The 26,969-nt window shown below is 37.1% G+C and overlaps 6 protein-coding genes across 12 annotated transcripts in view; 4 read left to right on the top strand and 2 right to left on the bottom strand.

The window, feature by feature from the left end:
• On the top strand, positions 3,781–6,928 carry LOC104792954 (DUF21 domain-containing protein At2g14520-like). 2 transcript variants are annotated; one of them, XM_010519231.2, is made up of 11 exons: positions 3,781–4,278; positions 4,612–4,688; positions 4,784–4,867; positions 4,957–5,070; positions 5,211–5,297; positions 5,451–5,596; positions 5,673–5,760; positions 5,860–5,933; positions 6,037–6,161; positions 6,244–6,509; positions 6,607–6,928. In XM_010519231.2, exons 1-11 carry the CDS (start codon positions 4,101–4,103, stop codon positions 6,649–6,651), a joined length of 1,284 nt encoding a protein of 427 aa, XP_010517533.1. In that variant the 5' UTR covers positions 3,781–4,100; the 3' UTR covers positions 6,652–6,928. The 2 variants fall into 2 exon arrangements, with proteins under 2 accessions (XP_010517533.1, XP_010517536.1); XM_010519234.2 differs by having other exon boundaries at positions 3,783–4,278; positions 5,451–5,590.
• Positions 7,645–9,547, bottom strand: LOC104792945. The gene is made up of 4 exons (XM_010519221.2): positions 9,421–9,547; positions 8,953–9,155; positions 8,203–8,476; positions 7,645–8,090 (listed from the first exon to the last, which is right to left on the bottom strand). Exons 2-4 carry the CDS (start codon positions 9,119–9,121, stop codon positions 7,841–7,843), a joined length of 693 nt encoding a protein of 230 aa, XP_010517523.1. The 5' UTR covers positions 9,122–9,155; positions 9,421–9,547; the 3' UTR covers positions 7,645–7,840.
• On the top strand, positions 10,162–15,197 carry LOC104792920 (LL-diaminopimelate aminotransferase, chloroplastic). 3 transcript variants are annotated; one of them, XM_019228441.1, is made up of 11 exons: positions 10,551–10,710; positions 10,818–11,043; positions 11,984–12,089; positions 12,194–12,270; positions 12,357–12,424; positions 12,513–12,629; positions 12,724–12,786; positions 13,111–13,215; positions 13,310–13,360; positions 13,446–13,766; positions 14,551–15,197. In XM_019228441.1, the coding sequence occupies exons 1-11, from the start codon at positions 10,690–10,692 to the stop codon at positions 15,049–15,051; spliced, it is 1,656 nt and encodes a 551-aa protein (XP_019083986.1). In that variant the 5' UTR covers positions 10,551–10,689; the 3' UTR covers positions 15,052–15,197. The 3 variants fall into 3 exon arrangements, with proteins under 3 accessions (XP_010517498.1, XP_019083986.1, XP_010517512.1); XM_010519196.2 differs by having other exon boundaries at positions 10,162–11,043; XM_010519210.2 differs by lacking the exon at positions 10,551–10,710 and having other exon boundaries at positions 10,893–10,982.
• LOC109127554 (putative F-box protein At3g51171) lies at positions 17,518–19,113 on the top strand. Its single transcript, XM_019232508.1, is given in 4 exon segments — positions 17,518–17,992; positions 17,995–18,158; positions 18,161–18,291; positions 18,453–19,113. Coding segments are annotated over 4 exon segments (1,431 nt in total).
• Positions 19,549–22,487, top strand: LOC104792910 (proline iminopeptidase-like). Of its 3 annotated transcripts, none has more exons than XM_010519175.1 (11): positions 19,549–19,700; positions 19,994–20,187; positions 20,293–20,391; positions 20,467–20,577; positions 20,660–20,722; positions 20,937–21,030; positions 21,220–21,317; positions 21,450–21,551; positions 21,647–21,760; positions 22,044–22,118; positions 22,207–22,487. In XM_010519175.1, exons 1-11 carry the CDS (start codon positions 19,571–19,573, stop codon positions 22,297–22,299), a joined length of 1,173 nt encoding a protein of 390 aa, XP_010517477.1. In that variant the 5' UTR covers positions 19,549–19,570; the 3' UTR covers positions 22,300–22,487. The 3 variants fall into 3 exon arrangements, with proteins under 3 accessions (XP_010517477.1, XP_019084057.1, XP_019084058.1); XM_019228512.1 differs by having other exon boundaries at positions 19,550–19,700; positions 19,991–20,187; XM_019228513.1 differs by having other exon boundaries at positions 19,668–19,700; positions 20,019–20,187.
• Positions 22,644–26,969, bottom strand: part of LOC104792895 (probable protein S-acyltransferase 23) — a 7,343-nt gene continuing 3,017 nt past the window's right edge. The window contains exons 6-14 of one of the 2 annotated variants that reach the window (XM_010519157.2): positions 25,474–25,651; positions 25,284–25,383; positions 25,011–25,068; positions 24,659–24,733; positions 24,476–24,574; positions 24,270–24,348; positions 24,043–24,191; positions 23,817–23,956; positions 22,644–22,838 (exon numbers count right to left, since the gene is read on the bottom strand). In XM_010519157.2, coding sequence (XP_010517459.1) covers positions 22,802–22,838; positions 23,817–23,956; positions 24,043–24,191; positions 24,270–24,348; positions 24,476–24,574; positions 24,659–24,733; positions 25,011–25,068; positions 25,284–25,383; positions 25,474–25,651 — 915 coding nt within the window. In that variant the 3' untranslated portion in view covers positions 22,644–22,801. Of the gene's footprint in view, positions 22,979–23,816; positions 23,957–24,042; positions 24,192–24,269; positions 24,349–24,475; positions 24,575–24,658; positions 24,734–25,010; positions 25,069–25,283; positions 25,384–25,473; positions 25,652–26,969 lie in introns of both variants that reach the window. The other variant, XM_010519163.2, reaches the window with a different exon arrangement.

Genomic DNA, 26,969 nt, shown 5'->3' with positions numbered 1-26,969 from the left:
ACAAAAAAAAAAATTAAAAAAAAAAAAAAAGTAAAAGCGGACAAAAAAAGAGAAGGAACGCAGTTGGGAGCAGTCCATACACACAAGAGGAGTGGTCCTGTCCACAGAAATGTAATCTGTTTTTTGACAACTAATCAAATTTTTTCTTTTTTCTTTTGAATTTATTTTTTCTCATATTTGGTCTTTATAACCGGGAGGAACCAAACTTACACCATCCACTCTCATGTTTTCCAACAGAATTTCACTACAAACTGAAAAATACAGAAAAAAAATCCTCTCAACATTTTTATTGTTTGTTCAGCTTGTTACTATAGAAAAAAGTTCTAGCATTCACCAAGGTAAATAAATATTTATTCAAATCATGTAAGTTTATCTTATATATTCACTTATTGATTAACTGTTTTTTTTTTGCTTCATTATAGTGATGTCTTCTAGGAAAAGAAATACAAACACTATATCTCAATCTTCTACACGAATACGGGTAAATTTCTATAAAAAAAAATTGTGTAATATTTTTTTCAGAAACCTAAAGCTTGTTAGCTTATTTTTTGATAGATAAATACTTTATACTAGCCTATTGTGAATATTTATGTATCAATATTTTATAAGTTTAGATTCTTTTTTTTACTCAGTTTAGAATTTTAAAATATTGTCAAATAATTGATTAATGGTTCAAAAAAATATTATAATAAATATAACTAATAAGGATTAATAAATTTTCATTTTTATTAAAAATATGACATATCTAGCTTCAATATTAAATTTAAAAATAAATTTCAGTTGATAATATTACGGGGCAGATTATGGCAGAAGATGGATGGTGGAATGATTCTGAACAGGTCCTTATTTTTTCCAATAATTATTAAGATTAAAAATTTATAGAAAATTTTCTTATACAAAATTTTAATTTTAGGAGTTTAGCAAACTTGCACGTCTGAACCGAGAACCACCAATAGATTGGGAAACCAAGTCTCGTTACTTTGTTGTCTTAGATGTGGGTTCGCAGCATCAGTATTCTGTGCGACAAAGAAGAGCTCAAATTTGAAATGAAAAGTCGCATGACGGTGATAACGATGATGGTTCAGAGCCAAATGAGGTTCCATAAACTCAACAAAACGAGGAGACGTATCATGTGAACATTTATGATGATTCACAATCATCATATGAATTCTCACGTATGGCTACCGAATCACAGTCACCAATTCAGATACTTGATCGTAGTGGGCGACAACATTCAAGAGCTGACCCATCATCTAGCCGAAGAACTGGGTCAAGGGGACCTAGCGGAACACGAGCACCGTGTAGAAGGTAAAATTTTGAAGCAACCATCCAAGAGACAATATCGTCCATTAGAGACTTTCAAAGGGAAACCTATGAACGACTACGCCCTGGTGCCTTTGACCGCGAAGATTATACCGGGTTTGAAAAGGCGGTCGAGTAACTTGAGTCATTAGATATTCCAAGATACAATGATTTCTACATTCAATGCCTCCAACTTCTGAAGACTGATCTCTTTTGGCGTAATTACTGGATGTCATCAACTCGGTTTCAGACCTATGAGGATAGGATATTGTTAATGGAGTCTCTAACATGATTTACAAGACATGGTGAACATATAGGAACCACTCGCCCACCAAGTGGATCGTCTACACCTCGATCATCTGATCCATCATCAGCAGACAGTATGTCTACGCATACAAGCCAAAGAACTCCAAGTACATCAATTGATCCACCTACTACTGGTTTTCGACAGTTTTTGGCACCACTAAATGTTGAGCAATGAGCATCTCCAAGATCACAAGTAGGATCTCCGAGTATAGGGATTGGTCGATATTCTCCAGTATCAAGTTTTGGATCTCCAGGGTTAGGCTTTACACGTTATACACCAAGACCACGAGTAGGATCCCCAAGCCTAGGGTTTCTCAATAATTCACCAACTGGTCAAATGTTTCAAACACCAGGACCATTGGGACTGTTTAACACTTTTGGACAAAACAACGCATCGACATCTCAACCTCTTCCTCGACAAAACTTATTTGATAATGACATGAGCGAAAATGATGAAGAGTAATTTATTTATGTGACAATTATGTTTGAAAAAAAAATTATGATATTTATGTCAGTTTGCACTTATGTTTTATTAATATGTTGTTTTTTATATGGTATTTGTGATAATTAAAAAGAAATCAGGTGACTTATGTGATTTTAATGTTATTTCAGGCTTTTTGAAGTAGAACGGTTCGAGTTATGGACTTTGGAAAATGAGCAAATAGAAGATCTTTTAATAAATCCAACATTGGATTATTATGAACAAAATTTTCACAAAGGACCATACAAAACCGGTGGAGGGTTAGGGTGGCAAAATCTTTGGAATCGTATTCAAAATGACCATGTTGCATGTCTACAATTATTAAGAATTTTATTTGCTGCCTTCGCAGGACTATGCACTATTTTAAAAGAAAATTATGGATTACAACATTCGCTGAATGTGAGTGTTGAAGAGAGTACAGCTATGTTTCTACGAGTGTGCGGACACAATGAATTTCAACGAGATGTTGGCTTATGATTTGGACGAAACCAAGAAACCATGAATAGAAAATTTGGTGAAGTGTTGCAAGCTATAGAACTTCTAGAGGCTGATTACATCAAGACACCAACAACACAACAATTAAACCGGATTCCACAGCGTCTACAAGCTGATAGATGATATTGGCCATATTTCAGTGGTTTTGTTGGAGCTATGGACGGAACTCATGTGTGTGTTAAAGTCAAGCCTGAACTAAAAGCCATGTATTGGAACAGACACGACTATGCAAGCATCAATATAATGACAATTTATGATATGAATATGCTATTCACATATGTATGGAATGAAGCACCAGGTTCATGTCACGATACAGCTGTCCTTTCACTTGCACAAAATGGCGATTCTGAATTTCCATTACCACCTACACACAAGTGTTATGTAGTTGACTATGGGTATCCTAATAAGCAAGGATTTTTAGCTCCTTATAGGTCAACACGAAATAGAGTTGTGAGATATCACATGTCACAGTTCTATACTGGTCCTCCTCCGAGAAATAAGGAAGAATTGTTTAATAGGTCTCATGCATCTCTTCGATCTATCATTGAACACACTTTTGGGGTGTGGAAGAAGAAATGGAGAATTTTAACCGATTTTCTGAGATATGATATGAATATCCAAAAGAGAGTAATTATTGCAACAATGGTCTTCATAATTTTATTAGAGTTTCAAATTTTACAGATGCAGATTTTGTGGAAGATTTTACAGAAACTCAAACTGAGGATCAAGACAATGCATCTTATGAGCTTGATGAAGCAGAGAATGCAGATGAACAACACATGACGAACATTCGAGAAACTATCGCAACTATGTTATGGGAAAACCAGAGTATTTGATTTTATATTTGGGTTTGTAATTTTTTATATTTTCATCTTTTATTATGTTGTATTAAGAAATTTTTTAAAAAAAAAAATTATAATCATATTTGAAAAATAGAATAAAAGTAGTCTAATTTGTCCGTCTTTTACCATTCAATTCATAAAACCGTCTTTTGGATCCACTTCAACCGCTTTGTCCATTCCGATCGCTTTAATGCTGTTTTGTCCGCTGTATCCGTGTTCGTTCCGCTTTGACTTGTTGCCATTAAGATCCTAAGTAAAAGAATCAGCTAAATGACTAAAAACACCCTTCCCCGAAAAAACACGTTTGCTTTAACATCGCGTGGGCAGTTTAGTCTTTCGCCACGCAAACCATCTCCTCCAAGTTTCGTCAAGAAAAAATGTGTTTTTTTTTTTTCTTAAGTGTCTTCTTCATCACCTTTTCGTCTTCCACTCACTCTACAATTTACTCAGATCTCTCTCTTCGTAATCTCTGTTTTTTTTTCTTTTTTTTTTTGTGTTTCTTGTGTCACAAATCACAATCTTTCTGAACAATCAGAGCTCATCTCATTCTGATTTCAACTATCATTCTTAGCTTAATTTCGAAACGGTGTATTTTTGTCCGTACGTGATTTCGAAGGATGTTGACGTAAGATTAGGGTTTTCAATTTCTGGGTTCTTTTTCTTTGGGTGAAACTATGGCTGTTGAGTATGAATGCTGCGAGACCAACTTCTTTATACACATAGTTGTGATAGTGTTACTAGTCTTGTTCGCTGGACTAATGTCTGGTCTTACCTTGGGTCTTATGTCTATGAGTCTCGTTGATCTTGAGGTTCTTGCTAAATCCGGTACTCCCACAGATCGTATACATGCTGGTAATTTTGATTCTCAACTAAAAAAAGTTTTTTTCTTTTGCTTTAATTTTGGAATTATTAAAGGGAATCAGAATCTCTCGCATGTGTTGTTGGTTTGGTAAATGTCACGAGTCTCTCTGATTTAATTATTTTAATTAACTTCATAATTTGGGTTTAGATTGTTTTCTAGGAATATTAAATTGTAACTTGTGGATTTAGTATTGAAGATTAATATTGGCATGTTTAGTTTTGGATTACAACATCAATGACTTTGTTTCATGGTTGTTTGATAAATTAGAATGTCTTGTTTCATTATCTTAATGATTTGCAAGTGGGTTTGTGCTTTTGATGCAGCAAAGATATTGCCAGTTGTGAAAAATCAGCATCTTTTGCTTTGCACTTTACTGATTTGCAATGCAGCTGCTATGGAGGTATAGAGTATTAGTACTTGAATTTGGGGGATTGTACTTACTTATTGGGTTCTTGTATGTTCTTGTATTTACTTATTGTAACTTTTGGTTTTCAGACGCTTCCTATTTTCCTTGACGCTCTTGTGACGGCTTGGGGTGCCATTCTGATTTCAGTGACACTAATTCTTCTCTTTGGTGAGGTGAGCTCTGGTTTTACTTATCATTTACCTGAATATTTTCACTGTATATGATGGATACAATTGATTGTTGACTTAACTCCCATCTGCAGATTATACCTCAGTCGGTCTGTTCTCGTCATGGTTTGGCAATTGGTTCAACAGTGGCTCCGTTTGTCCGTGTCCTAGTCTGGATCTGCTTACCAGTTGCATGGCCGATTAGTAAGGTGATTGATTGCACACCCGAATCTCCCATGTTGAGCTTTTTAGTTATGCAGGAGGGTCCCAAGAGTGATTGCCCTGGACATTGAGTCTTTGTCCTGATACAGTCTTTGCTCCTTTTTTTTTTTTACTGTACATATTTCAGCTGCTGGACTTTCTACTTGGTCATGGTCGTGTAGCCCTTTTCCGCAGAGCTGAACTGAAAACACTTGTGGATTTGCATGGAAATGAGGCATGTCTTCGGTATCTCTTATGTCTCAAATTATGAGTTGTGTGCAACTGTCTGTCCCCATGTGTTTACCTGACCTTCAAGATGACATGTTTCTATTTATGCTTTTTTGCATTATGTTGTCAGCTGAATAACTTAGCATCCCAATTCTTTCAGGCTGGAAAAGGTGGAGAATTAACACATGATGAAACAACAATCATTGCTGGAGCTCTTGAACTATCTGGTAAAATGGCTAAAGATGCAATGACACCAGTTTCTGAAACTTTTGTGATTGACATCAATGCAAAACTAGACAGGTCTTGGTTCGTTCCAACCCCCTGCATAGATTCCTTAATTCTCCGAGTCATTCTAAACTTAGTTTCTTTTGTCCTTCATCAGGGATTTGATGAATTTGATTCTTGAGAAAGGTCATAGCAGGGTTCCAGTATACTATGAGCAACATACCAACATAATTGGACTTGTTTTGGTCAATCTCCATCTCACGATACATTCAAGCAGTTGAAGAATCTTAGTACATTATTGTCCACCTGTATTTGCCACTAACGGCTCTTCAATTTATCATCAGGTGAAGAACTTATTGACTATCAACCCTGATGAAGAAATACAAGTAAAAAATGTGACGATACGAAGAATCCCAAGGTAACTTTACCAATTAGAATATGGATTGCCAAATGTAAACGACTGAAGACTTGTTGAATATGCTTTTGATTGCTTGTTCTTGTTTTTCTCCAATGCACTCCAGAGTTCCAGAAACCTTACCTCTATATGATATATTGAACGAGTTTCAGAAAGGACACAGCCACATGGCTGTGGTTGTGAGACAGTGTGACAAAATCCACCCATTACCCAGTAATGATGCTGCAAACGGTAACTGGTTTTTCTTTGTGGGAGTTACAATGGGATGAAAATCTCTTACATGGATTAATAACTTCCTCTCTACTTTGAATAGGGACTCTAAATGAAGTCAGAGTGGATGTGGATAATGAGAGATCCCAACCGGAAAAAAAGTTAACAAGAAGGAGATCACTTCAGAAATGGAAAAGTTTTCCAAACCGAGCAAATTCGTTTAAAGCAGGGTCGACGAGCAAGAGGTGGTCCAAAGATAATAACGCTGACATTTTGCAATTTAACGAACATCCGCTACCAAAGCTAGCTGAGGAGGAAGAAGCTGTTGGTATCATTACCATGGAAGATGTCATTGAAGAACTTTTGCAGGCAAGTAGTAACAAACTATTACCTCTTTAATTCTTATGGCGTTTTCCTCTTGTTTTATTTCAATTCAGTTGTCATTTGTTTGTGAATGTGATTGTAGGAAGAGATATTCGATGAGACGGATCATCATTTTGAAGACTCATGACAGCCACAACTTCGAGTGCTCAATATTAGTTGTCTGAACCATATACACACGGTGCTATATAGCTCAGAAGATCCAGTTTCCATGGGACAAGTTTTGCTTCGAAAGAGTCATATATATAAAAGTCAGATCATATGTCATGTAATAACACTGCTTCTTAGGTATAGTTTATTTCCTTATCTACAAATTGTTCGTACAACATGTAGAAAGATATTACTAGCATGAACTGTTAATATATGTTAGATATCGGAAAGAAAAGAAAAGTTTGTAATTTTTCAAACGAGAGTTTCCTTGCCCAGAGAAGACATAGGAGCTTCCGTGACATGAATCAGCGTTACATTGAGGTGATCTCTCTAGGTGAGGAGGCCTTGCTTCTTGGAATGCATACAACGGTGCCTGGTCTCGAACCAAACTCCATCTATTTCACCAGTCATGAGTCCGCCTGTCACCGTTTCCATATGAGGACTTTAGACATTGAAATCTGTGTGTTCAACCTTGCAACCAAGACCCTCAAACGCTTCTCCAGGCTCTCCAACATGAAGCTCAAGGATGCTCTATGGTTTCTTCCTGGGACTTGACTGAGACTTTTTCCTTGTGTCATCTTCTCTTTGAGAAAGCTTATCAATAATATCCAAGACCATGACAACATTGTGAGACCTTCTATTCCAGTTTATCAAATAATATTTTTACATATTTGTAGTTGTACTCTCAACCTTGCTTTAACCAATTCTCGAGTTGATAGATGTTTCGCACAAACCTTTTGCTGCATCTAGTCACTAGTCATTTGTTTCTATCCAATCAATGTTCTTGATGAGAGTCGAGGGAGGGAGGGTTAACGATGTTACCATGTCTTCACCGATTCCTTTCAAGCCAAAGAGAGTATACAAAGGCTTTAAAAGACGTATCGTAGAATGAATTGAAGAGAGCTTCTTTGTAAGCGACGAACCAAAGAGATACTTGTTCACTATTATAATGTTTGTTTGAAAACACTTGCTGGACTCTCAAATGATCTTACTTCGCATTCTATGACATAGGGGCGTTCCACTTTGTATGAAATATATAATAATTTCATCGTACAGTTAATATATATCACAGGGGATCACAACCATCTATAAATTTTTCGCGGACCAAAAGGAACAAAGATTTCATCCTACAAATATCTCCCACAAGGAACATCATGCGAATACCTTTCTTAGTGCCTGTCTCGTTTTCTCTTCTTTTCCTTTTTCTTGTCCTTTTTACTATGCTTCTTCGTATCCTCCTTTCTTGTTCTCTGACCATGCTCAATCTCTGAGTCTTGTCTCAGTGAAGGTGGTCTCACTGGGCCTAGAACTACCTTTCGTTCTCCTGTATCGGAACTTTGCAACTGTCCCTTCTCGGCGGGAAGATAAGGGCCTGTTTCATCCATCATAGGACCGACAGAGCCTCTGCCACGTTTTTTCCTGTCGGAGATTAAGAAGACGTTTTAAGATACATGAAAAAGAATGAGGAGGATAGGCTAGCAAACTCAAAGATGAAAGAAAATGCTGCTAGGTTGACTGTGAAAGGACATACCGTGATTGGAGAAAAGCCATAATTTCATCATCTCGTAAGCCTTCATCATCATCTTCTGAATACCAACTCTTGTTTGATGATGTACACGTAACCTTTTTCTCATCACCCGAGCTGCATCTCTTATCCAGACTCCTTTTCAGGAAACTACCATTCTGCTTCATGTGGCTACTACTGCTTTCCTCTCTTTCTTTCCTCTTGAGTCTTACATCATCTTCTAGCTCAATCTCATTCTTCCGAACCCTCCACATCTCATTTGTTTCTACCGCTTTGTTTGCTGTACGGTCAAGGAACAGAACACGTAAGAGTTAAAAAGTAAACTAGATAAGTTTACAAACTCTAGTAAACGAGAAATGAAACTATCACAGATATGTTTGGTTTTCCAGCAAACCAAAAACTAGTGAACAAGTCAAAAAAACTATTACGGAGGATAGATAATTAAACCATAAACCACCACCAAAAATGTCACATGTTACCAACCTTCTCATTAACCAACAAAGAACCTAATCCCATCCGAAACCGCAGCTATTGCTGCTGCTTCAAAGAAACAAAAATGCCAAAAGGGTACACTGATGCAGATTGGATAGATAGATTAAACAGTCTCCAATGACTTGAGTTATTTGGTTTCAATCTATACTTTCCAATGTATGTTCACATAAGATAGAATTTGAAGAAAACATATAACTTTAAACTAGAACCGAACATATTATGTAACGGAAATAAAATGAAGAAAGGGTTAATAAAGAAGCATACATTGCTGAACACTAAGAACAGTGGCTTTGAGAAACCTTGAGTTAGGTCGATGCCTTACATTAGGCTTCTCAAGATATGCTCTAACACCATCTTTCTCAGCTTGTCTTCTCAATTCTGCTGCTTCCCTTAATAGAATTGAAGCTATTCGATTCTCAGTTTCCAGATCCATTCTAAACTCCACACAAAACCCCCTCCCTAAATCTCTGTAATCACAAGAATACACACCGTTTCAGCGTATATTCTCACCTTAATCATTATGGGCATATCCAAAAACAAACGAGTCAACAGCTAATGAGAGTCCAATTCAAGAATTCTAAAGCTTTCCCACCACAAAACTTGATCTTTCGATTCGAGAGCAAGAATCATAAAAAAAAAACAGAGATTTCTAAAACTAGGGTTTCACAAGTAACCTAATTGCTTGAGAATTGTGGACTAAAAGGCAATAAATTTGAAGTATAATCAAAATACCTGACGAATCAAAGCTTCACAGGGTCGCGAAGATTTCTCGAAGGCAAGAATTGTGGTTGGCGAGTCGATTTGAATCGAACACCGAGAAAGCTTCTTTAGCAAACCGGACCTTATTAGTTCAATTTGATTTGTCGGTTCAGAGACAGTTTTCTTAAATAAAATATGTAAAGAACATTTAAAATATAACTTTTCTTTTTTTAACAAAGAAGAAAATTTAAAATACCAAAAAGTTATTTACCACGAATATACTTTTTAATACATGTCTATAATTAAAAATAGAAAATTTTAATGACTTTCGATTAATTTGCATTTACAACAACAAATGTAAAAAAAAAATGTTTAGATAAAACATAAATGTAAATTATTTTATATTAATTTAATTTGTATTTACAATTTTACATGGCATTATAACTACAAATTAAGTGTGTAATAAATTTTCAATTACTCAGTAAAAATATTAGAGTATATTTTTATATTTTATATAATTAGTAAAGAGGTTTGATCAAAAAAAAAAAAAAATAGTAAAGAGTTGAACGTGTATAAAGCTAGCTTGGAAATGATAAATTTATTACTTATGAAAATTCTGAAACTACATGTGAAAAAACAAATTAAAATAATGTCAGATTTTCAACACGACAATACTTAGTCAAAGAAGGACAACACGCAAACAAAAAAGATAAGGAGACAGCAAGCCGACAAAAAAACGCACAACTACAAAAAGATACTGAGGAACGTACAAACTCCAAACTTGTTGTTGACCAATCAAGACCATGGGAACTCAAAATCCTCGTACCTGGTCGGAGCTCCCTCCTGATTTGCTGGAATCAATTTACAATCGACTAAGCTTTACTGATTTCCACCGCGCCAAGCTCGTGTGTTGGAACTGGAATTTGAGTTCGAAGCTAACAGTTCCCAAGAAAATCAGATCTCCATGGCTGTTGCTGTTTCCTGAAGACGACGAAGACGAAGAAGATGGTTCTGGTTCTGTGCTGCTGTTCAGTCCAGAAGAAGAAGAAAGAACTTACAGAACAAAGAGAGACTTTTCAGGGAATCGATTCCTTGCAAACTCAGGTAAATGGTTTCTAGTGATAGATTCTCGATTCAATCTCTATATAATCGATGTGTTTAGCGAGACTAGGATCGATCTTCCCCATCTAGAAGAGTCTCTCTTAGATAAAGAGGAATCCGAAGACTTAAGGGGTCTTTTGTGGGTTGACGAGAAGACGGCAGAGTACGTTGTAGTCTTGTTCTTCAACTTCCCTAGCGGTAATGTTGGCTTTTGCAAAAAAGGTGATGATCATTACACTAAAATCCCGCTGCATTGCGGTGTACCATGGAGGTTAGAAGGCTTAACCGATGCGGTACTCTTTGGTTACCGTCTTTACATGCGCACGCAGCTTAGCTACATTCGGATCCTAGATTTGTCTAAACAACAAGGTTACGAGGATGTTAACAAGTTTGAACCATTCCAACTGTTTTCTTCCACTCAAGACTGTAGCATTGCGGTTACAAGAAGAGGAGAGGTTTTGCTGGTCAAGAGCATCCTTGAAAACACTAACATTGTAAGCTTCTCCATCTGTAAGGATATAGACTACAATCCGCAAGAAGAGGTTGATTCTTTAGGTGATGAGACTCTGCTTCTTGACTTGGATTTTACAATGATAAAACATTTCATACATAGATATTGTTATATAGTTTTATAGTTTACACATAGATATTGTTATATAGTTTTTTACAAGTTGGTTTATTATACACAAAATATTTTAGTCTAATATCAAATAAGTTAACAAAAAATGGTATAATCATAATTGGTACCAAACACAAAAAGTATAATTCATTTAAAATTATAAAATCTAAATATTAATAAAAAATATTAAAACAAACAAAAAATATAATATATATTTTTTCGTAATGATTATTAAAAAATATTTTACGGTATACTCCATATTAACATCTAATAATAATATAAATAGTCACGCATTTAGAAGTGGGATCAACTTCTGTTTGGTCACCGCAAATGGTAAACTGAACAAAAAAAATAACACAAGATAGAGAGGAGATGATATGATTAACCCGGTATCACCCAATAACAGATACTCAAGAAAGTACGTTCTATCATGTTTCTTCTTCACCACACCAAAAAAAAATGTAAACGAACCATAACCTTTTAGATATGAAGTATTCGCTAGCAAAGTTGGGTTGTCCTACTTTGATGACACACGTTAACCCGAGTAAAAAAAACAGAATCCTTTAAAAAAGAGAGACAAGTTAACATAATAATAAGATGCTAACAAATCAAAAAAAAAAAAAAATAAAAAAAAATAAAATAAAAAAAGATGCTAACAAATCCTTTACTTACTGTGATAGGCTGGATCAATGAGAATTGTCGATCCGGTTAAACCGGTTGGACAAAAAAAAAAACTGGTTTGTTTCACTCTCGGACCAGCTCGAACCCTAATTTATCATCTTCCACTCACACCACATAAAAAACTTAAAGACACGACTCTGCGACACTGTGTCGCGTTACCTCTTCAGATTTTGAAATCTCTTTTTTTTTTGTCAGAGGCGAAAACAAAAATGTCGTTGACCAATCAGCTCTCTTCTCCAATGATTTCATCATCATCTTCTTCTTCCACATTCTTATTAGTACCTTCATATCTACATGCCAGGTACTCCTCTCGCTCTCTCTCTTGCTCCTCTTTTACTTTGATGATGAATTCAATGTCCTGATTAGAGTTAGAGAGCCATCTGATTTGTGTTATTCCGCCTGCAGACCTCGAAATGCATCTCTTCCAATGGCTAAAAGGGCCAGTTCGATCAAATGCGAGGCTTCTCAATCAGAAAAGATTGGTGTGAATCTCTTCCAAAACCATAAGAAAAAAGCTTTGAGCTTTGCTAATTGGGTCTAACCTCTGTTTTGATTTTATCATCTACAGAGTACAAAACAAGTGTTTCAAGGAATTCAAACATGTCCAAACTCCAAGCTGGGTATCTTTTTCCAGAGGTTTGTCATAATCGGATTCTGTTTATTTGGTTTTTTTTTTCGGACAAATGTTGTTGTGACATTGTGTGTCACTGAGTTTTGCAAACAGATTGCTAGAAGAAGATCTGCACATTTGGTGAAATACCCAGATGCACAAATTATAAGTCTTGGAATAGGTGACACTACTGAGCCCATTCCTGAAGTCATTACTTCTGCTATTGCAAAAGTACATTTTTTTAATCTCTTTTTCTCTTCCTTTTTTAGTTCACTAATATTGCATTGTTTAATTTAGAAGTCAATTTTGGTTTTGTTTTTTGTAGAAAGCTCATGAGTTGTCCACAATAGAGGGTTACAGTGGTTATGGTGCTGAACAAGGTGCAAAGGTCAGTGCAGTCTTCGTTGCTACTTTAGTCCATTCTTATTTGTCAGTGGAAGATTTATTATATGTATAGTTGTACTAGCTTGGGATTTGAGCTCAAGTGGATATGTCAAATGTGTTGAATTGAACCATGAAGCTCCTAAGCAGTGTTAACTGTATGATCTGGGTCTTGATAAGTCCATGAATATTGTTAAGCTTTTGCATTTCTTCTGTGTAATGCATTCTATTCTGCAAACTGTTTCTGTAGTGAAACAGGAGATGAGAATCCTGTTTCATGTTGCATCATTTGGTGAATCTTGTAACTAACTGAAACTTTTGGTTTGAACAGCCACTGCGATCTGCAATTGCTAAAACATTCTACGGTGGCCTAACCATAGGGGATGATGACATTTTTGTCTCTGATGGTGCTAAATGTGACATATCACGTCTCCAGGTTTGTTTTTGTGTATTGCTTTCTGATCAAAATTCAAGATAAGAACATTTTTATTAGAAACTGACCGGTTGTGTCTTGATACCACTTTGTTCAGGTTATGTTTGGTTCCAATGTTACAATTGCTGTCCAGGATCCTTCGTACCCGGTAAATCTAACGAAACATGAAGCAAAATTCTGTTAATTTTCTACTATCTTTAAATGTTGATTCACTTTTCAATTTTGATACACAGGCTTATGTCGACTCTAGTGTTATTATGGGTCAGACAGGGCAATTTAATACCGATGTCCAAAAGTATAAGAACATCGAGTACATGAGATGCACTCCAGAGAATGGTTTCTTTCCTGACTTATCCACTGTTGGTCGAACGGATATAATATTTTTCTGTTCCCCAAACAATCCTACTGGTGCTGCTGCCACAAGAGAGCAACTAACACAGTTGGTTCAGTTTGCAAAGAAGAACGGATCAATTATAGTGTATGATTCTGCATATGCAATGTACATGTCTGATGACAACCCGCACTCCATCTATGAAATCCCCGGAGCTGAGGAGGTAAAGCTGTGATTTTGATGTATGTTAGTTATGGTTATGTNACTTTTGGTTTGAACAGCCACTGCGATCTGCAATTGCTAAAACATTCTACGGTGGCCTAACCATAGGGGATGATGACATTTTTGTCTCTGATGGTGCTAAATGTGACATATCACGTCTCCAGGTTTGTTTTTGTGTATTGCTTTCTGATCAAAATTCAAGATAAGAACATTTTTATTAGAAACTGACCGGTTGTGTCTTGATACCACTTTGTTCAGGTTATGTTTGGTTCCAATGTTACAATTGCTGTCCAGGATCCTTCGTACCCGGTAAATCTAACGAAACATGAAGCAAAATTCTGTTAATTTTCTACTATCTTTAAATGTTGATTCACTTTTCAATTTTGATACACAGGCTTATGTCGACTCTAGTGTTATTATGGGTCAGACAGGGCAATTTAATACCGATGTCCAAAAGTATAAGAACATCGAGTACATGAGATGCACTCCAGAGAATGGTTTCTTTCCTGACTTATCCACTGTTGGTCGAACGGATATAATATTTTTCTGTTCCCCAAACAATCCTACTGGTGCTGCTGCCACAAGAGAGCAACTAACACAGTTGGTTCAGTTTGCAAAGAAGAACGGATCAATTATAGTGTATGATTCTGCATATGCAATGTACATGTCTGATGACAACCCGCACTCCATCTATGAAATCCCCGGAGCTGAGGAGGTAAAGCTGTGATTTTGATGTATGTTAGTTATGGTTATGTCACTAAACCGACTCTTGATTGGGAATGCAGGTGGCGATTGAGACATCTTCTTTCAGCAAATATGCAGGTTTTACTGGAGTGAGACTTGGTTGGACTGTGATCCCAAAACAACTGCTGTACTCTGATGGATTCCCCGTTGCTAAAGACTTCAATCGTATAGTCTGTACCAGCTTCAACGGTGCCTCTAACCTCTCCCAAGCTGGTGGACTTGCTTGCCTCTCCCCTGAAGGGCTTGAGGCAATGCGCAAAGTGATTGGATTCTATAAGGAAAACACCAACATAATCATCGACACATTCACTTCGCTAGGCTACAATGTGTATGGAGGGAGGAATGCACCGTATGTTTGGGTAGAGTTCCCGAAACAGAGTTCATGGGATGTGTTCTCAGAGATTCTAGAGAAGACACATGTGGTTACAACGCCTGGGAGTGGGTTCGGACCAGGAGGTGAAGGGTTTGTTCGTGTTAGTGCCTTTGGACACAGAGACAACATATTAGAGGCATGCAGAAGATTCAGACAGCTCTACAAATGAGGAAACATTAATCATCCCAATCTATTAAGAATTTAAAATCAATCAAGCTAAAGTTGTAGATTTTTAATAAAATTTGTTGGATATGAGACTCTTCATTCCTTTAACAAATAATGTCTATTTAAAAGTATACATGCATTTTTTTTTCATTATAATTTCAATCGTCGTGGTGGAGATTCTCCACCGTCACAACTTTTATGTCCTTGAATACAAGGATGTTCAGAAGAACTGACATCTCTCGGACCCATATCATTTTTTCCAAAAATACAAGTATTGAATCTTATGTCACAATACGCTTCATAACATTGACAAAGCTTCATGCAATCTTCATTCGTTAAACAATGATATTTGACCGCAATATTTTGCCCTTCAAACATACAAAACAAATACAACGAAATGATCTTATAAAATAAATAAAGTTAAGATATAAGTAAATTAACTTATGTAAAATTCTTTTGGTTTGTTTTAAAATGATATTATATGTACGGTATGTATACTTACAAAAGACAGCGAGTAGAAGAGAAACCAATAGCAGAAGTTTGAAAGAAATGGTTTTCATTATGTAAGTAAATTTTTGTTATGATATATATATTTTTTTTTTGCTTTCAATAGTGAATTTGGTTGTTGCATTTTATATCTTTTTGTAGTCAATTTTAGGTGATGGTTTGATCACAAACTCTTGAAGATTTTGTTAGTATATTTATCAAAATGTTAAAAGTTTTATTATTTCTAGATTTGACTTATTGAATATGGGTACTATTACCAAAAAATGGAAATGTTATGAAATTTTAATTAGTACTAGAATTTGAATAGTAAATGTAGTATTACTGTAACACCCCCGACCCATTCTAGGCCAAGAACAGATCGAGAACATCACATATAGGACGCCCGCAGCCGGCCGACCGAGGTTCCCGGAACGCATCCGATCGCCCAAGCCGTCCAACCGCAGATGCCCGTTCCTCGCGAATCATGGCCTAAGGCTTTGCAACCCGTACCGCGAATCGGGAGTTGTGATTTGTCCGGACTAGACTAATAAATATCATTGGGAGACACGGGGTTTTAGAAAAACATCGCTTTATTGATAATGTTAAATCGAGTAATATATAATATATAAAGAAAACTATTACTTTACAAAGGCAAGGAAATCTACACAGGTTGGCCTAACATCCTTTCAACCCCTAAGGTCTCCCCACTACGGTTACCTGTAAAACAAATTGGGTAGCATCCTGAGTAATCTATTATTACTCAGCAAGACCGGGATCTCTACTGTTAGTATTCCCCAACCCCAAAACCCAAAATAACAATCAACACGCAACACGCAACAAGCAATGCACACAGCAAACAAGTATACTACAACGAGTATACGCAAACAAGATAACTAAACATGCAACATCTATCTCCTAAGTTGGGCCCCTATCGAATCCATGATATCTTAAGGCAATGCCCCCACCTCTAGACACAAAGTCTACAGAGGATATACATTCCTTCATACTACATCGTCATGTAGCGTCCGGCCGGGCATGACCCGCTCCGAACCTTCGTAAGACATTACGTTACAGAGTTACACGCAACGCACAACTGACGACGGGATCCTCATGATTCGCCTAATGCAATCTAAATGATACTAACTAACATGCAGGCAAGCAATAATATAGCAGTCGGACAGCATAACGTTAATGCGACTAACCGTCCAGCATCACAGTTATACCATCACTATACTATATCTACCAAACAATCAATAATATAGTCATTAGATAGCATAACGGCAATGCGACTAACCGTCCAGCATCACGGCTACACCATCACTAAACTATATCTACCAAATAATCAAGCAACATAATAATAATGCAAGCATATAATCAACAATATAGCCATCAGACAGTATAACGACAATGCGACTAACCGTCCAGCATCACGACTATTCCATCGCATCGCTATATCAGACATTCACATAAGCAGCATAACAACATTGCAAGCATTACACAATGCAAGCAATCAAACAATGCAATAACGCAAGCAAATAACCCAAGAATAATACCCCCTATTATTCTAAGTTTAAAATCCTAACCTCACTCTAAACTAATAAATAAATAAATAACTAAAATAATTAATTAAAGAAATAATTAACTAATTAAATAAATAAACCCATGTACTACCCTACACGCTTCGAGAATTTATTTTAGCCTAACGACTAAGACTCCTAGACCCTCGACCAAACTCCCTCCAATCTCCCTAGATACTCACTCACACTCTCGCCCATTAAGGATTTTCTGTTTGGTTTTGGTGTGAGGAAACAAATGAAAAGGAGACGGGTTTATATAGGTTCCTTAGGTTGGTGGTGGAAGCAGTTGGTAGTGGATAGGCATCACGGCGTCGCGACACATGAGCGGACACTAATCTCCTTCGGGGCAGCGACACATGGCGGATAAGGTTGGCTTCCCCTAAAAAAATGAATTCAAAAACCTTAAAATGGCGCTTCTTCCATGGGAGGTTGAGGAAGATATATTGTCTCGAATTCCACCTCAATCTCTTCTTCAGTTAAGATCAGTTTGCAAAGGGTGGAATGTTCTTTTGTCTGAAAAGAGTTTCGTCAAGAACCACTTCGCTCGTGCCCGTCCTCATTTCATCTTCCTGTCAAATTCCAACATTTATTCCATAGAAATCATCGGTCTCGATGGAGCTGACCCAACGATTAAGTTGCATGAGCTATCCTCATCTGGTATTCCTTACCAGGAATTGAATTTTAATGATGTCACCATCACTTCTTGCGATGGGTTCTTGTTTTGTAATAATGGGATTTGTCCAACAGGGACAGCGCTTTGGAATCCGTGGTTGAGACAGATCAAATGGGTCGACCACAAGGATAAAGGTTTCTGGCCTTGTGGCGTAGGATATGATAATACTAGACCCGAAAAGGTTTACAAGATATTGGGGTATTTTCTGTGTCCCGTGATGTCAAAAGAATCCACCACCAGAGAGTTGCGATCTACGAGTGTGCGTCTCATACATTCAAGTTTATTGATACACCTGACGAGGACCGGCCATTAACCCACGTGAAACGATATAGTGTGCCCTTGAACGGAAATCTCAATTGGCTACGTGCTATGTTCGACGGGGTACTGGTGACATTTTTATCGGATGCTTTGATTTCTCGAGGGAAATATTGAAACCCTTGTGTCTCGCTCCGTGTCGGACGTTTGATACATTTGATCATCTTGTCCTCCAAGCTTTCACTGAAAATAGGTTATCCTTGTTAAGGAGATGTAATAAGACAAGAAATGTTCATCTTTTTATTAAAAACCTTGGTTAAGTGTTTAATATATTCTAAGAAAATTCTTTTCGACGTTTATCTATCAACATGTGTACTATTTTCGATTTCTGTAGCATAGTACTTGTGGTAACAGGGTGGTTGTCATGATTCCTGGTCTTGTTTTGTCCTTCCCATACCAGTCTCAGAGCCGGCCTCATAACATCCCTCCATCACTGGACGGTTTTTCTAAGAATGATATAGAGAAGAATTGTGAGCATATTTACGGAGTTACCCATGATCATTGGCTCCCTGAAGAGACAAGGTTGGCTATTACTTGGGTGTTGTGGGCAGTGTGGAAATACAAAAACAATTTTATTTTCCAAAGCAAACAAGGAGATGTGAGGGAGATGGTTATGAAAGCACAAAAAGATGCTCTGCTCTGGCAAGAGGCGCAGCAGACCCTTGACAACATGGACTCAGCTTGGTGTAAGACGAATCGAAAGCTGGAGAAGAGATGGTGTAAACCATTGTCGGGAAACTTAAAGTGTAATGTTGCTCTTTCTTGGATTAATAGTTCTTCTATGGATGGAGGTGCGTGGTTGGTCAGAGATGCGCAGAGGCAGGTGGTTTACCATGCTAGAGATGGTTTTTCTCGAAAAGATTCGACTGTGAGAGCGGGTTTACAATGTATTATGTGGACGTTTGAAGCGTTACAGAACCTGCACATTGAGAAGGTGGTAGTCGCTATTGACAGTCATATGGTGGTGGTGGCTGTTAATTCACCCCATGATTGGCCCCGGTTTTGTGCTGTTTAGGCGCTATTCATCGTTTCTTGGTTAGTTTTGTATCATGAGAGTGCCAAACAGTGGCAGGCTTAGCAAATAAAGTGGCGGTAGCTATTGCAAAGATTGTGACACAGGATGGAAGACTTCGGTCTAATTTGGCTTTAGGAGAACCTTCATGGCTTATGGATCTTCTCGCTGCAGCTGCGTAATGGTATTGGTGTCGGAATAAGATTGTTTTGATCCTCTATTGCTTGGAGAACCTTCTCGACATCATTATTAAGTGCTTATTGTGTTTTTGTTTCTATCTTGCTGTTTTGGTTTTAGCTTTACTGTGCAGTTACGGTCATTTTGTTTTTTTATCTGACGAAAACAAACATAACTTTAAATAATAGAAAAAGTTTAATCTTTCATTTACGTCATCAACTCACAGTATTTTTTCCCTACCAAAAAAAAAATAGTCGAAAAATATGCAAAAGTTGAGATAAATATGAGATTTGGGCTTATCATCCCTCACAGGCACAGTTACTTACTTCCATCGACCTTTACGCCCTCTTCTTGCTTCTGTGTTAATTTCTTTCCACAAAACCATAACAACAATCTCAATCTCCCATTCCCAGGTTTATCTACCATTCGCATGATCCTTAATCATAGCTCCTAGGGTTTCTCTTACTTATATCGAGTGTTCTGTATTTATCTCTATATAGATTTTGTATGATTTCGTTTAATTTTTTACAAGTTTATTATGCCTTGGAATATATAAAGGGAATATTGGAGTTTTCTAGTTTTCAATTTAATGTTAAAAGTTTCAATTTTTTGCAACTCAAATTAAAATAAATTGTCAATTAGTAGTAGTAGTAGTAACCATCCAGCATCATCTGAATTGAGCTTTCTTTCTTTGATAATTTAGTAGGAAAGGGCAAGATTAGTTGTTGCAGTAAGAGTGAGGTGTTGAAGAGTGATTTAATGGAACCTGAAGCAGAGGATTTGGTGGTGAACAAGTCGAGAACCCTTTATTCTCCCATTGAGCCATACAGCACTAGATATTTAAAGGTTTCAGATGTTCACACGCTCTACTTCGAGCAATCAGGAAAACCCGATGGACACGTACGTGTCATTATGTTCTGTAGCTCTCTCTCTCTTTGTCTCTTTGGTCTTTTAGGTTTCTAACTTTTTTTTTGCATTGTAATTGTGAGAATTTACATCTTGCAGCCAGTTGTTTTTCTTCACGGAGGGCCTGGAGGAGGGACTTCTCCTAATAATAGGAGATTCTTCGATCCTGAGTTCTACCGGATTATTCTGTTTGACCAGGTTGGTCTCTTTTGGACACTACACTACATTTTTTCCAACTTGTATATATATATTCACCCCTAAGTTTTCTTCTAGAGAGGTGCAGGAAAGAGTACCCCACATGCTTGCTTGGAGGAAAACACTACATGGGACCTTGTGAATGACATTGAAAAACTGAGAGAACATTTGAAAATTCCAGAATGGCAGGTAAAGAAGTTTCTTCCAAATATATGCTTCTTGTTGTTGGGATGGAACAAATGTGTATCTTAATTTTCTCTGTTTTGTGCAGGTTTTTGGTGGATCTTGGGGAAGCACTCTAGCACTTGCATACAGCCAGTCTCACCCTGACAAGGTGCAAATCGTTATGTTTACATTCTACAACATCTGAGATATATTATTCTACTTTGTTGGGAATCTAGTTTGCATAATAGATGGAACAAGAACAATAGGTTATTGATTGATTGGATTGTGATCTGAATAGATGGAATTATGAAGTAAGTAGTTTCTTTTGGTATTTTAATTCATAACTTGACAGATATATCTATATGTTTACTCTTTGGTGCAAGGTTACTGGTTTGGTCCTTAGAGGGATTTTTCTGTTGCGAAAAAAGGAGATTGATTGGTTTTACGAAGGTGGTGCTGCTGCTATATACCCTGATGGTAATTCTCTTTCTTGTATTCCTGGAGTTACTGATTACTATTGTCTGCTTTTATAGACGTTTTTATATAAAGCTTTAGTGATATTGGGACTAGAGTTTTATGTGCAAATACAGCAGTAGTAGATTTTGGCTCAAGAGCTTCTTATTATTTCTCTTTTTTGATGAGTTTTTGTTTCTCTGTTTTTTTAAGCTTGGGAGGAGTTCAGAGATCTGATTCCAGAAAATGAGAGAGGTAGCCTTGTGGACGCATATCACAAGAGACTGGACTCTGATGATATGGAAACTCAAGTGAGTCGAGATCTTACAACTGTTACACGAGAAAATGCTTTGAACATTATTATTCTTTTTGGCTGTTGAAGGAAATTGGATTGTTTTAGCCGAAAGAGTGTGCGCGGACTGACAAATTTATGCGTCTTATAGTATGCAGCTGCAAGAGCTTGGACCAAATGGGAAATGACGACTGCTTATCTTCTTCCGAATAATGACAACATTCAAAAGGCAGAAGATGATAAGTTTTCATTGGTTAGTTTCTAAGAGTGTTCCAATCTTATCTTGATTCATTTGGTCTTGTAAAATCTTCAAACTGATTTCTTAACTGTTGACACTTTGCTCTGCAGGCGTTTGCAAGGATTGAAAATCACTACTTTGTTAACAAGGGTTTCTTTCCATCGGACTCATACTTGCTAGACAATGTTGATAAAATTCGACATATTAAGACCACCATCGTTCAGGTACATCCTTCATAAATTGGAAATTGTGGATTTCATTGGTTTGGAGATTGATCCAGTGAGGCCGAGTTGTGTAAACGATATAGGTAATAGAAAGAGTAAACACAGACAACAGGATTGTATGATCCACGGCCTTGCATGTCTCATGTTGTTAATGGTGATATGTTTGTGTAGGTTTTAAGAAGCATCAGTTTAACTTGGATTTGGATATAGACTTTTTATATATATATATATATATATATATATTATGGGATTGAGACTGGGTTTGGATTATTACAATGGACAGGGAAGGTATGACGTATGCTGTCCTATGATGTCTGCTTGGGATCTGCACAAAACATGGCCAGAGGCAGACCTCAAGGTAAGCTTGAAGTCTTTTCGATGTTTTCTTGAAGATCTTTTCCAAGTTTGTTTTTGCTTGTTGGTGTAACACGACACATGGTCTGCAGATTGTTGATGATGCTGGGCACTCGGCAAATGAGCCAGGAATAGCAGCGGAACTTGTGGCTGCCAATGAAAAGATGAAAGCACTTATGGGTTGAAGCATATGATGGAATGAAGCTGCTCATTTTGTTCATTTCGTTGGGACCTATTGTCATATTTTCAAGTTTGTTTCTGAAAGTTAACATTACATTCACATAAGCATGGGCATTCGCAGAGTTTGTTGTGAACGTGAACCAAATGTTATTTTCACAGATGTTTTTACCCAAAAGAAAAACGAATTGACACAGCTGCAGTGTTTTAAAACCCGGACCGGGATGATGAATGTTACTTGGAATTTGGAAACTAATCTGGTTTGGTTATACCTTAAAACATTGCGTTGTTAAAAGCCTAACAAAGAGAATCCAAGATTAAATGGGTTGAGTAGCGTTTTGGTGAAACTGGCAAGTCATAAAGCAAAAAATATTACAGTGTAAGATTTGAAGAAAAGGAGAATAAACTTGCACACCCTTTGCAACATATGAATCAAAGAGGAGATATCTATACACAGTAAATTGAATCAGATGGTTTGCGCATGCAACAATGAGATGAATAGATGTAACTTCAGAGAATTGAAGACGGGGCAACTTCGTCGTCCCTGGTGTAGCCATGAACCAAAAAATCGGTGCAGTTTCTTCGCCAGCCGTGGTTATAAGGGTTGTAGAATCTTCCGTCAGGTCCCCGCAAATAACTGAATCTTTTAGCGTTCCATAATTCGTTGGTTGTAATATTCCGAGTTATCTGCAGCAGACAACAATAACTGTTATACAATCATTTGCACAGGGGGAAGGAGAGCATATTCTTTACTTCAGTTGAGATTTCCGGACCATATAAGCCTGTGTGATTGTCAACGTCATTGTTGCAATGAAAATGAGTAAGTCGAAAAAGAGAAACACGGCAGCATCGTAATGTTCAATGACTATATGTTGAATCCATGATTCTCTGGGGTGTATCTGTGGGATACCTCTCCATAATCCTGTAGCAGAAATAGATGCTTTATAATTAGCAAAATATAATGGTAGGATTTCTAGGGAGAGTTGTTTCAGTCACATACTTTGAACAGCAGTTGTACCACCAACGAATGATGTCAAAGCTCCCATGATCACAAAGACTAAGAAGTCGCGTTTATTCTTCTGCGAGATGAATAATCGTTAACCGAAATATATGCATAACAGGGTGCTTTCATGTCACAAGTGAGATATTGCCAAATAATTTCCATAACAAAAAGTGAGAGAGATTCGCCATGCAAAGAACTCTTACCTTACCAACACAGTTGGAAATCCAGGGGCAGTGATGGTCAAACTGCTCAACGCAGCGCTTACATGTGGGGCAGTGTTTAGATCGCACTGGTCTAATTATCTGAGGAAAGTGTGATAACTCTGGTCAGAAAAAGAAAAAAAAATGTTGGGTTTCACATTAAAAAACGGGTTTCTGAGGAAGAACCTTGCAAGTAGGGCAGAGCTGGGACCAGTTTCCTTTCCATGAGGGGCTGTTGAAATTGATACCAATCAAAGGGTCCTGAAACCATCAGAAGATAATATGTGAAAAAAAACTTTTCAGAAGAACNTCGTCGTCCCTGGTGTAGCCATGAACCAAAAAATCGGTGCAGTTTCTTCGCCAGCCGTGGTTATAAGGGTTGTAGAATCTTCCGTCAGGTCCCCGCAAATAACTGAATCTTTTAGCGTTCCATAATTCGTTGGTTGTAATATTCCGAGTTATCTGCAGCAGACAACAATAACTGTTATACAATCATTTGCACAGGGGGAAGGAGAGCATATTCTTTACTTCAGTTGAGATTTCCGGACCATATAAGCCTGTGTGATTGTCAACGTCATTGTTGCAATGAAAATGAGTAAGTCGAAAAAGAGAAACACGGCAGCATCGTAATGTTCAATGACTATATGTTGAATCCATGATTCTCTGGGGTGTATCTGTGGGATACCTCTCCATAATCCTGTAGCAGAAATAGATGCTTTATAATTAGCAAAATATAATGGTAGGATTTCTAGGGAGAGTTGTTTCAGTCACATACTTTGAACAGCAGTTGTACCACCAACGAATGATGTCAAAGCTCCCATGATCACAAAGACTAAGAAGTCGCGTTTATTCTTCTGCGAGATGAATAATCGTTAACCGAAATATATGCATAACAGGGTGCTTTCATGTCACAAGTGAGATATTGCCAAATAATTTCCATAACAAAAAGTGAGAGAGATTCGCCATGCAAAGAACTCTTACCTTACCAACACAGTTGGAAATCCAGGGGCAGTGATGGTCAAACTGCTCAACGCAGCGCTTACATGTGGGGCAGTGTTTAGATCGCACTGGTCTAATTATCTGAGGAAAGTGTGATAACTCTGGTCAGAAAAAGAAAAAAAAATGTTGGGTTTCACATTAAAAAACGGGTTTCTGAGGAAGAACCTTGCAAGTAGGGCAGAGCTGGGACCAGTTTCCTTTCCATGAGGGGCTGTTGAAATTGATACCAATCAAAGGGTCCTGAAACCATCAGAAGATAATATGTGAAAAAAAACTTTTCAGAAGAACACCTATACTGTTCGATTGATTTACAATTGGTGTGTGCTTAAATCAGGCATAAATTAGCATGTTTAAGACGAGAGGCTTGAACAACTGCATACTGATACTGATTTGGAATGTGTATGCATAAACCGAATATAGAATGCATGCCAAACTGCTAAAACAGTTGATCAGATCAACAGTTCAATCAGAATGTTTTCTCTCAACATGGGAAACACGAAAAGGAAGTTTAACTTACATGGGCAGTGTGTTGGCTGTCAGCTTCATTGGTTCTTTTAACGTACCCAGGATCTTTGCTGTACAAAACAGATGACTGATTTATCACTCCAAGACCAATACACCACAAACACGTCTCTCAGAGTCACAAGTAGTTACAGAATCATATGTCTACCTCCTCATTTCTTAATGAAGAAGTAATGCTATATCTCGCAACTCATTAAATAACTACACCAAACAGAAATACACATGTTCAAAAATTTCAGATAGCATTGAAGATAACTAATAAGGATACCTGCTAACACGATAGAAAGTTATCAGTGCGCAAACGCCACATGAAAGACCGAAACATGCCCACAAACCAACCATAGCAGTTATCTTTGGGAGATTAGAAGCTACACATAAACGCAAAATTTCAGGACTAAAATATATAATTCATTAGTAAGATACTCAACACACACTACTTTGTTGTATGGATTATTCACCTGAAATAATGGATGTGCTGAAGAGGACCATAAGAATGACTATTAAGCTGAACAACATAGGAGCATAGCTACTCTCTCCCAATTTTCCACAGAAGATCTTGTCCACAAAACTATTATTATGAGTTCGCATTGCCTTCGACTGAAAAATATCAGAAATTGGATTCTCAGGAAACACAACCTATCAAATGGAAACAGTTAGAACATAACAAATAGCCCTGCAAACAACTTTGAACAACAGTACCACAATTTAACAAGCTATCTCTCTTACTGTGAACTCTAAAACCTACTATGGCCCTAACCAGACAGCCATCATACTGAGAGCACTAAAGTGTGACCTAAAACAGACAGTGGAAACAATTATATCACAATGATGCTCCACTATATCCGAAGGTCAGAGTCAATTCAGTTACGCATAGTATCGCAATCTGAGTCAAAGCTGCATAAGAAAAAGCAAACATCACAACGTTGAGGCTTATATAATAACTGTACACTTATAACCATAGGTACATCAAACTCTCATATGTTGAATGCGATTGCTATTTCATATTTATGTAAATACAGAATTTTAAAAGGCTATATTGATTGAAACATTTTCTTAATAACCTTATCAAGCTATATCCGTCCAACTAATGGTGACGGAAATGAAATAAGAGGGAGAANGAAAGGGTTTATGAGGAAAAAAACCTTGCAAGTAGGGCAGAGCTGGGACCAGTTTCCTTTCCATGAGGGACTGTTGAAATTGATACCAATCAAAGGGTCCTGAAACCATCAGAAGATAATATGTGAAAAAAACTTTCAGAAGAACACCTATACTGTTCGATTGATTTACAATTGGTGTGTGCTTAAATCAGGCATAAATTAGCATGTTTAAGACGAGAGGCTTGAACAACTGCATACTGATACTGATTTGGTATGTGTATGCATAAACCGAATATAGAATGCATGCCAAACTGCTAAAACAGTTGATCAGATCAACAGTTCAATCAGAATGTTTACATTTCTCTAACCATGGGAAACATGAGAAGGAAGTTTAACTTACATGGGCAGTGTGTTGGCTGTCAGCTTTNGCTTGCTTGGAGAGTCAAGAGTGCATGATGTATGGGTCAATTTATTAAATAAATTGTTGTGGGAACAGATAGACATGCAAAAAAAATAAAAATAAAGATTGGTAGGGATGAGAGTAATTTTCTGTGGGAGCCGCTGAATTGTTTAGGAAGAAAGAATCAAAAAGTTAATATAAAGAATTCCCAACTGATGGTGCACACGCAGTACCTATGGGCGACACCGTCTCTGATATTTTTTTTATATCCATGAGGGATAAGATGAAACATGCATTCAATCATTTCACTGATTTCATTCACAAATTAATACTTTATTCGGTTTTGTCTAATAACATAAATAAATATAAAGTTCTCACCAGAAAAAACAAAATAATTTGTAACAGAAAAAAATAATCAGTTCTAAAAAACCATTTCTCATTAATAATTTAATATCCC

This window comes from Camelina sativa, chromosome 1, assembly GCF_000633955.1.
Source record: "Camelina sativa cultivar DH55 chromosome 1, Cs, whole genome shotgun sequence".
Taxonomy (NCBI): domain Eukaryota; kingdom Viridiplantae; phylum Streptophyta; class Magnoliopsida; order Brassicales; family Brassicaceae; genus Camelina; species Camelina sativa.
This window is presented reverse-complemented; position numbering and strand designations above follow the sequence as displayed.